At 46.1% G+C, this 10385-nt stretch overlaps 1 protein-coding gene across 1 annotated transcript; it reads left to right on the top strand.

The window, feature by feature from the left end:
• Positions 1 to 637: 637 nt before the first annotated feature.
• On the top strand, positions 638 to 10077 carry IFT52 (intraflagellar transport 52; the record flags this gene model as incomplete). The annotated part of the gene is made up of 11 exons (XM_008940377.1): positions 638 to 803; positions 1044 to 1173; positions 2380 to 2455; positions 2543 to 2614; positions 3760 to 3886; positions 6325 to 6414; positions 7076 to 7144; positions 7866 to 8020; positions 8555 to 8642; positions 9484 to 9592; positions 9932 to 10077. Coding segments are annotated over 11 exons (1228 nt in total), but the record flags the coding sequence as incomplete, so codon positions are not given.
• Positions 10078 to 10385: the final 308 nt, after the last annotated feature.

The raw sequence follows: 10385 nt of genomic DNA, 5'->3' as shown, positions 1-10385 counted from the left end.
CCCCGCAGGCAGCCGGAGGTTTGTGGGTGTCCGCACTGCCTGCCCCGAAAGTCTGCGGCGATGTGGCCGGGCCGAGGTGGCTCTTCGGCGTTGATTGCTTTGTGTGGTGTCGGCTCCAGTTCCACTGTTGGTGCTGTGCTTGGGTGTCTTGGGAGCTTCCAGCAGCCTTATTTATGCAAGAGGTCCTAGACTGCTTTGGGTCGGAAGGGACCTTGAAGGTCATCGAGCTCCAGTCTCCCTGTGCTATGGGCAGGGGCATCTTTAACTACACCAGGCTGCTCCAAGCCCCATCTCACCTGGCCTTGAACACCTCCAGGGATGGAGCATCCACAGCTTCCTGGGGCAACGTATACCAGTGTCTCACCCTCACAAGAAGTTATAGAGCTCAAGTTACAAGGGCGAGGGTGGTGAGACACTGGCACAGGCCTCACAATAAGTTATAGAGCATAAGTTACAAGGGTGAGAGTGGCAAAATGCTGGTACAGGTTGCCCTAGAAAGTTGTGGATGTGTCAGAGGGGCTTTACTAGTCAGTGGGTTGAAATTGGTAAGGATTATTTTTGTTGGTTTTGCCCACTTTAAACTCGGATAAAAGGGTGCAAAGTGGCTGAAGTGATATGCTCTGTGTTTCTTTGCCAGCCCTTTAAAAAGGAAGGAAAAAAGTGGTGGTTCAGGACTATACCCAGGAATAACCCGTGTCTATGGATCTCTTTCTAGCTTAAAAGATGAGATCACATCTGAGAAACTGCTTGGGGTAAAGTTGTGGATTACAGCAGGGCCGAGAGAAAAATTCAGTGCTGCTGAGGTAAGAAGTCAATAATTGTTGGCAAATTAGTTACCTTTTAAGGTTTGCTTAGTGCCAAATAGAAAAGAACCCCACAGAAGACTTGGCAACAGTACTGCTTTAAATGAATTTACTCACACTGAAATTGGAATGCTTTTCTCCTGGGATCAATTGCCTTCCCTCATCTCAGCATGATTTCCTGCACTGCTGTGTGTTGCTTCTTTCCCCTTGACTTTTTTCTGCATCTTTGTTGCCTCCTAGTTTTCAGTTCTGAAGACGTTCCTGGAGGATGGTGGGGCCATCCTGGTGATGCTGAAGGAAGGGGGCGAGTCCCAGTGTGGCACCAATATCAACTTCTTGTTGGAAGAATACGGGATCATATTCAACAACGGTAACGGGGCTCACTGATCCCTTTGATTGACCCCTTTTCAGCCAGATCTAAAGAGCAGCTCCAGCCTTTGTGGTTCCAGGCCAGGCAGGTCCCTCTCCCAAAGCCCCTTTTGATCTAAGAGAGGTTTTTTTTCTTGGAGGCCTCATGGAGGGGGTCGTGTGATGCTGGGGCACACCGGGGGCTTTCCGTGGGCAGAGTTTCTTGACAGCAACTTCACCATCTCCATTCCTTTGCTGTAGTGGTTAGATCCATCCTGGTGATGCTGAAGGAAGGGGGCGAGTCCCAGTGTGGCACCAATATCAACTTCTTGTTGGAAGAATACGGGATCATATTCAACAACGGTAACGGGGCTCACTGATCCCTTTGATTGACCCCTTTTCAGCCAGATCTAAAGAGCAGCTCCAGCCTTTGTGGTTCCAGGCCAAGCAGGTCCCTCTCCCAAAGCCCCTTTTGATCTAAGAGAGGTTTTTTTCTTGGAGGCCTCATGGAGGGGGTCGTGTGATGCTGGGGCACACTGAGGGCAGAGTTTCTTGACAGCAACTTCACCATCTCCATTCCTTTGCTGTAGTGGTCAGTTTGGATGGTGTTGACTAAGAAAAGTGAATCCTAGTGGCATTTATTGCTTAAAATGGTTCCTTCATCTAAAACATTTTTTAATGTGTTGTAATAGATTGAATCACTTCATACCCTGCATAAACAGTGGCACTTTTCTTTAGCAGACCAAGAAAATTCCATTCTTTAGGTTTTGTACAGCCAGTGTGGAAAAAAAACCCCAACAAACCAACTTTGTCTCAGTACAGATGAAATATTTGTAGGGTCTTTGGTGGCATTTTTAGTCTATGCCCTTCCTTTTTTGCATGAAGAGTGTTTAATTCATCATGCTTTTAGAAGATGTATAAAAACGTGCACTTGTAAAACTTGATGAATACTCTTAACTGGATCATCCTTTTGTCTCTTCTGCCTTGCAGAAGTTGTGGAGATGTGCTTCTTTTTCATGTTTTTAGTTGAACTTTCCTAGAACAGGAAACACCTTCCTATTCTAAATCAGGACATCAACAAGAAAACGGTGGTGGAGGTTGACTTGAATTCTTCTGGGATCCCCATGCCAGCTTGGAAGCAAACACCCAGGGAATCCAAAGAGCTGAGCTCTGTCTGGCACACTGCTCAGCTAGGATGTGAATATCTTGATCTTCTTCTTTCTTCAAGATGCTGTAGTACGAACTGTGTACTGCCAGTACCACCACCCAAAAGAAGCACTCATCTCTGATGGAGTTTTGAACAGGTGAATATTTGGGGTAGAAGAATCTTTACAGGAACCTCTTAGAATCTCTGTCCTTTGCAGTAACTTTGGCTTTTCAACATCTCTTAGGGGAATCAGTGAAGCTGCAGGGAAAACAGTGCCTGAGCCAGCAGATGAAGATGGAAATGGGCGTGGCTCACAGTAAGTGTTTTCCTTTAAGGAAGCTGGTGTGAAAAGATTTAGGAGAACTTGGAATTAGCAGGGTTGTAATCTAGCAGGAGTACGTTGTGCTTGTGTTGAGGTTTTCTGATGTGTTTCTTATCTCAGCTTCTTGCTCCTCAAGGTTCTATGTGGAGAGGAGAATCTGTTTACTCATGCCTCATAACCAAGGAAGGAGCAGGAGTGATAAGTTTGAAGAAAATTATTACTGTCCTGGGCAGATCTTTTGTTTTTGCCCCTAGCCTGTGGATTTTAATTTGATTAAACAATGTAACTATGAAGAACCTCTAGGTAGTGGGTGGTGTGGCAGCAGGCACGAGTAACCCTATATCTTTTTAAAGTCTTAATCCCAGGTAAGATAGACACTTACTGGAGTTTTTAGCTTTCCAGCCCTCTGTACTACTGAGGAGTGAAAAGGCATTGAGAAAAATGTGAACAGTGAGGTGGCTGTTGGTCTCTCCTGCTAAGTAACCAGCCATGGGGCAAAAGGACATGGACTGAAGTTAATCCAGAGGAGGTTTCACTTGGCTATTAGGAAGAATTTCTTTCCTGGCAGAGTGGTGAGGCACTGGAACAGGCTGCCCAGGGAGGTGCTGGAGTCACCAGCCCTGGAGGGGTTCAAGGTGTAGATGTGGCACTTGGGGACATGGTTCAGTGGTCATCTTGGGTTGATGGTTGGACTTGTTGATCTTAGGGATCTTTTCCAACTTCAGTGATTCTAAGAATACATCTTTTTCCATGAATATCTATAGGCATTTGTGTTGTTCCTAGCAGCAATTTTTTTAGACTAATAAATGACCGTGTTGTTGATTACAGGGAAAAATATAGGTGTAAAAATGTTTTCAGTGGTTTTGTTCCAGGGTATTTATTAATCTGTGGGTTGAATACCCCTCCTTCCCTCAGGTACAGGAGTGTGCAAACAGAAATGAAGAGTGTTCTTTGTTCCTTCTTTAGGACAAGTCATCAGCCTGGCAGAACCTGTAGGAAGAGCCTGAAGTGGCTGAGCATTGGGAAGCACAGCTCTTGTGGGTCCCCCAGCAGTGCCCAGCTCAGGCAGCCAGGCTGAGGTGTCTCAGCATGTCCAGCCTGCCTGGCCAGGCTCTGAGGGGGTGTCTGTGTTCCTGCAGGGCTCTCAGGTTCCTGTACCCCTTCGGTGCCACGCTGAACGTGATGAAGCCAGCAGTGGCTGTGCTGTCCACGGGCTCCCTCTGCTTCCCCCTCAACAGGCCCATCCTTGCTTTCTGTCAGCACCAGGTACGTCTGCAGCCACCTCCAGAGGGGGGTGGAGATGGCCAGGTGGAGAGGGGTGACAAGTGGTGTCCCTCAGGGGTCCCTGATGGAGCCACTGCTGCTCATTATCCTGCCCCATGATATAGGCAGTGGGATTAAGGGCACCCTCAGCACGTAATCGAGGGGTGACAAGCTGAGTGGTGTGGTTGATGTGCCAGAGGGATGAGGTGCCATCCAGAGGGGTAGGATGTCACCTAAAGGGAGCTGGACAAGCTTGAGAAGTGGGCCCATGGGAACCTCCTGAGGTTCACAAGGCCAAGTGCAAGGTTCTGTGCCTGGGTTGGGGCAATCTGGTTCTCAGCACAGGCTGGGGGGTGAAGGGATGGGGAGCAGCCCTGCTGAGAGGACTCAGGGGTGCTGGTGGACAAGAGCTGGATGAGCCACCAGTGTGCTCTCCCAGAGCAGAAGCTAATTGGGTACTGGGCTGTATCAAAGCCACGTGGCCAGCAGATGGAGAGAGGGGATCCTGCCCCTCTCCTCTGTTCTGATGAGACCTCTCTGCAGTGCTTTGTCCAGCTCTGGAGCCCTCAGCACAGGTGGTGGAGGCCCTGGAGACATTCAGGGTCAGGCTTGATGGGGCTTTGAGCCTCCTGCTCTAGTTGGGGATGTCCTTGTTCACTGCAGGGGGGTTGGACAGGTAGAGAACCTGTGGATGCTCCATCCCTGGAGGTGTTCAAGGCCAGGTTGGATGAGGCTCTGGGCAGCCTGCTCTAGTGGGAGGTGTCCTGCCCATGGCAGGGGGGTTGGAACTCGATGATCTTTAAGGTCCCTCCCAATCCAAACCTTTGATTCTAGAATTTTTCTACTATGTAGATGAGTTTCTCAGCCCACTCTAGGTTTTTTTTATATCTTTGTTAGGGTGTTGTTTTTTTTTCTGAGGATACCCAACTTCATCCCCCCATGCTGTGGCTGAAATAAGCTCTAAATCAAAGACAATACAGCAGCATGAAGTGGCCTTAGAGTTCCACTTACTGCTTGCATTTTATCTGCAGCTGTCAGAGTAAGATACAATAACATCCCTCCACCCACCCAAGATTTGCACATGGATTGAACAGACCCACAGACCTCGTTTAGCACCCTTGATGAGACTGAACTTACCTGCATTAATGACAGACTTGTCTTCTTGTGCTCTAAGTGACATAAAGCCTTAACTCTCCTGGGGTTAGAGGCTCATTGGTTGGCATTCATGCTCCTCTTGGGTCTCAGGTGCTTCACATATGGAGAGGAGCATCTGCTAAGAATTAGGACAGCTAAATGATGCTGTAAGTGATACTCATGTAACTTCTTGCACCTCCATGAAGTGTTTTGGTTGCTGCAGGGAAACAGGTTTGTGCAGTGGAAGCCAGCACCCAGCACACTGGTAGTTCTTCCTTTGATGGAATACTGGGATGGGAATGGGAATAGCTGGCATCATTTTTCCTCTCCAGCTCCAGGAAGTCACAGACACAAGAGTAGAAGGAGAAGCCAGAGACAGAGGTTGTCTAACAAGCAGAGCAGAGAAGCTTGGTAGAAGGAAAACAAGATCTCTTGGAGTGAAAAAGAGAGAGGGTGAATAGCCACAAAAAGTGAAGGAGTGGAAAGTCAGAGGAGAGGGTGCTGCCCAGTGATGCTGCTGTGGGTAAAGTGTGTTGAATTCAGGTTAAAACCTTGCAAATCATGGAGTGTGAAACATCAGAGATGTGTCCAACACAGCAGTGACTGTGGCTGTACTCTGCTGTGAGTTTCACAGTTGGTGAAAACAATTTCATTCAGTTGAAAACTTCTGATATCTTATCTATGGCCTTGTGAAGGGCTTAGGGAATAATCTGATAGAATTCCAAAGATGTGTTATGAATGCACGCTGAATTTCACCAAATTAAAACATAACAACCTGGGTATTTTGCACTTTATCTTACAACTGATAAAATTCCCAAACTCTCCTCTGGCTCCCTGAGGTGACTCTGTGCTGCACTGCCCTGCCTGGGTGTCACTGGCCTCTACCTTCCATTTTCCTTCAAGTTCACACTCAGAACACAGAAGAGTGGCTTGCAGAAAGTTAATAATGTGTTCATGTCACTTAGTTCTTTTTTACCTGGTTGAAAAAAGAGTGGTTTTTTTCTGCACAATTAACCTCAGTGCAGCTGGAGCTGTTGTTGGCTTTTTGTTGGTTTTTTTTTGGATTGCCAGCCAGTTGTCTGTCTACCCTTATGAAAGGTAGATCAGTATTTTGAATAAATCTATGAGCCTTAACTTACAGTGTTGCTGTGCTCTCGTGAGCTTGCCAGCTTTGAAACTGTTTTTGCCACTGCTTTTTCCAAAATTGTCTCTCACTTTGAACCACTGTTTAATTAGACAGCATTGACAACTGCCTTAAAACAGTGCTTTGGAAGGGGTTTCTATTATATTGGATTCTTTGTTGATAGGGTCAACAAGGTGGAAAGATTGCAGCACTGGGATCTTCTCACATGTTCAGTGATCAATACTTAGATAAAGAAGAAAACAGTAAGATCATGGTAAGTTTGTTGATGGCCTATTTTTGATTTGTTTTGTTTTCAAACCCCACCTTGGTGGATTTTCAATGCACTTAGGAAGCCATGCAAGCCCACTAGCTTCACCTTAGAGCAAGACAGCCATGAAATGGGTGTCAACCCAGTACTAACATCCTGAGGAATTTGTGAGAGCACAACTAGCAGGAAGGAGCTTTTAAAAAAAGAGTTTATTATTTATGTTACAGGCCTCTGAAAAGCTTGTCCTGCTTTGCTTCACCACTTTATTGTTAATAGATAAACACTGAGTAGGGGTTTTTTTGTTTACTGCTTTTTCTTAGCGTTTTCAGTGCTTGATTATGGCTCCTGATTATTAATAAACCTCTGCATATAGAGCTGCTGATGCCTGGAGGTTGTGATGCCCTTTCCAGAGTGGGGTGTGCAGCTTTGTTCTGGGTAAGAAGGGGAGTTTCCTGCTCAGCTGTCCCTGAAACTGGGCACCTCACACAACACGTGCCCATTGCCACGACCTGTTGCTTCCACATATAAACCCAAGTGGTTTGTGTTTTCTCCACAGATACTCTTTGATTGATTACCCTTTTTTTTTCTTCTTTTTCATGGTTTGTTATTGATAGATTTAATTTGACTGTTTAAATGTAACCTAAGATTAGTTTTTGCTTTTCTCCAGGATGTGCTTTTCCGGTGGCTCACATCATCAGATATCCAGTTGAACCAGGTGGATATGGAGGACCCTGAGGTAAGAGAGATCCACTGTGAGGAGCTAAATAATAGAGTGAGCCAGCAGTTTTGGCACAAGGTGTTTAACAGCTGGGTGGATGCTGTTGCTGCAGGCCCTTGGGGGTCTGAGACTGAGTAAGCAGGTGGATTAGGTATGGAAAAAAATAATGGTATTATGTCTCTGTCAGATTTAGATTGCTGTTCCTAATCAGACTTCAGTTGTGGAAGTCTCTTCCCAGTTTGCACAGGTTTCTGAGCTCATTTGCTGCTCCAGCATAGTGAGTTTGCACTTGGCTCTGAGCCCTCAGAGGAGAGGAACGTGCCTGAAATGAAGGCAGATTTTCTGTCTGGGAGTAGGGATCAACCTGCATGTCAGTTTGAGTTGGTTTTTTTTTCAACTGATGTATCCAAACACTAGTTTTTATTTGGAAATACCATATGTGATAAAATTGTATGCTCTCTGTGCATAGAGAGAAGAAGTCTTGCAGAGCTGACTAGCAGTACATCTCATTTTTGAGAGTTAACAGAAATCCAGCTACAATGGCCACGTGGTGAGTGGCCTTACAACAAAGAGAACAAACTCTGCAGAGTTTCCTAACCTAGCAAGCTGCACTGCAAAGGGTCAGAGCTGGTAAAGGGTGAAGTCATCACTTCTAGATGAGATTTTAGGTGAGATAAAGAGACTATGTCTGTGGGTTGGTCTTTTTAAATCCCAGGTGTGTGTATCTGTGTGTGTTCAGATTTCAGACTACACCATGGTCCCAAATATAGCTGTGCTGGCTGAGCAGCCTCGAGTCTGTCTGCAGGAAGGAGAGGAGAACCCAAGAGACTTCACAAAGCTCTTTGACATGTCCCTGTATGAGCTGGACACGACTGCCCTCCCTTCAGTGATCAAGTCAGCAGCTCTCATTGTATTTAGTTAGTTATTCATTCCATGGTTTGCATTTGCTGCTTGTGCTTAACTGTGGCTGCTTAAGAGCAGAAGGGGTTGGGCTGTAGGCAGTGTTCTGAGTGTGAATCTACCACTGTACAGTGTGACAGTGATGTTTTCTCCTGTTTCTTTTCTTAGCTGTACTTTCTGGCTGGTTTTTTTCCTTTTTTCTGACTACAACTGACTCAGTGAACTGATAATCTTAGAACTATCTGCAGTGATGTTGTGGATTTTCTGGGGTGATAACTGGTTTTCCATTGTTTAATGACTTGGCATTTACTGAAGCTGCATTTCATTCACCTTTGTGTTTCCCAATAATTGTGTCTTGAGATTTATCTGCTCAGTTTTACCAGTTTTGTATCACGAGCAGCTTTGTCCTTCAGAACTCCTCTGTTACCCAGCCCCTGGTGTCTTCATAAAAATGTCTCTATAGCCTGTGAGTGGAGATGACCCTTGGATCATCTCTTCTCTCATACTTGGTCTCTTTGTGTGCTGCAGAGCTTACGAGGAGCTGAACGTGAAGCACGAACCCCTCCAGCTCATTCAGCCTCAGCTGGAGACTCCACTGCCTCCCCTCCAGCCAGCTGTGAGTCATCTCCTTGCAGATACAAAGCATGGAGAACCCTGTTTCATGTAAAACCTCTGTGTGTCCTCTCCAGAGTTCTTTTCAGAAAGGAAAAAAAACAAACCAAAAACCCAAAGAAAACAAAGTGAGCAACGCTGTTGTAATCATTAACCACTTGGGAGTTTAATACACTTCAGGGAGGAAAGAACACTTACTCCTGCTTCCAATTTTTATCAGCAGAGCTTGAAAATGTTGCCTCTGGCACCATGGCAGAGTGCCTTGTGTGTAAGAAACTTTGGCTAGTAGCTGCTCCCAGTCCAGGGAGGTGCTGGCTCAACCTTTGCTGTGAGAGCAGACTGGGCTGTTTCCAGGCACATCCTGGCTCAAGGCACATCCTGACTGCTGCTGGGCAGGAGCCAGGATGTTAATTACACCACCACTGATTTTTGAAAAGCAGGTGTTGTGAGTATCTCTGAGTTGGGCCATCCTGGCTCCATGCTTCTCATCCTTGGCCAATGAGGAGCTGTGGGGTTCCTCCTAGCTGCAGGGGTGCAAAGGAGAGTTGTGTCTCAGGTACTGCTCTTTCAAAGCAAAAGTCCAGCTTGTGGCTGTGTCTAGCTGTGATGCTGGGTGGGAATTCTGACACACTCTTCACTAAGGTCTTCTGGAATATCCAGTTCCTTTCACAAATCAGAAAGGGAATTTTTCAAAGAGGTGCCTTTGTACTGTGGCCTTTGGAGTTGCTTTTGACTTGAGAAAAGCTTTCTTCAAGTCCAGTCTAGGTGCAAAACTGTTGTCTTAGAGATCTGTAAAGGCCAAGAAAACTATCTGGCACTAAATGGTGATAATTGTTCTCTTCCAGGTTTTCCCCCCCATTTTCAGAGACTTGCCTCCTCCCCCTCTGGAGCTGTTTGACCTGGATGAAGAGTTTTCCTCTGAGAAGGCTCGTCTTGCAGAGATTACCAACAAGTGTAAGTGGAGCAGACTGATGGCTTCCATGTTTAAGTTCCAAGGTTTTGGAGGAAAATCATTGTTCTATTTAATTTTTAAAAGTGGGCCTTGTTTATGAAAAACCACTGCTGTCCTCTCAGGAAATTGGGAGGCCTCAGAAACTGGTAACGTGACTTTATGTGCCGTGAGGTTTTGTTTGTAACATGACATTTTATTCTCTTTCTGCCTGCTGTTTCCTGCATCAGGCACAAATTGCTTTGCCCACTCTTGCTGATTCATTTCACATCTTTTTCTGCTTTGAAGTGAAAATGTTAAGGTTGTTCTAAACCACTTAAACCCACCCTGGGGTGCTCGTTCAGGTACCGACGACGACCTGGAGTTCTACATACGAAAATGTGGCGACATCCTTGGAGTGACAGAGAAACTCCCAAAGGAGAAGCTAGATGCCAAACACATCCTGGAGTACATCTTCTTCCAAGTGGTGGAGTTCAAGAAACGGAATCAGGTATTTTTAGTCACAGAATGAGATGTGAACAGCCTGCAGTGACAGCACTGAGGCTGGTAGATCTCTGTACCAGCTCCACTTGTCAGAGGCAGGAGGTGCAGTGATGTGGTCAGACTCTTGTCACAGAGTAAACCAGCCTGGTGCAGGGTGATCCAAACTACTTAGGACTGTTAATCTGCACAGAGTGTGTAGTGCTCAGTTTAGCAACTCACCCATTTATTTTAATGGGAGGATTAATAGGTGCAAGTGTAGTTTGGGTCCTTTCAGCTGCATACAGTTGATGAATGGCCCATTGTGCACCAGCAGCG

Source organism: Merops nubicus, unplaced genomic scaffold, assembly GCF_000691845.1.
Source record: "Merops nubicus isolate BGI_N331 unplaced genomic scaffold, ASM69184v1 scaffold5835, whole genome shotgun sequence".
In the NCBI taxonomy this organism is placed as follows: domain Eukaryota; kingdom Metazoa; phylum Chordata; class Aves; order Coraciiformes; family Meropidae; genus Merops; species Merops nubicus.
The sequence above is the reverse complement of the archived record's forward strand: the minus strand, read 5'-3'. Positions and strand labels throughout refer to the sequence as shown.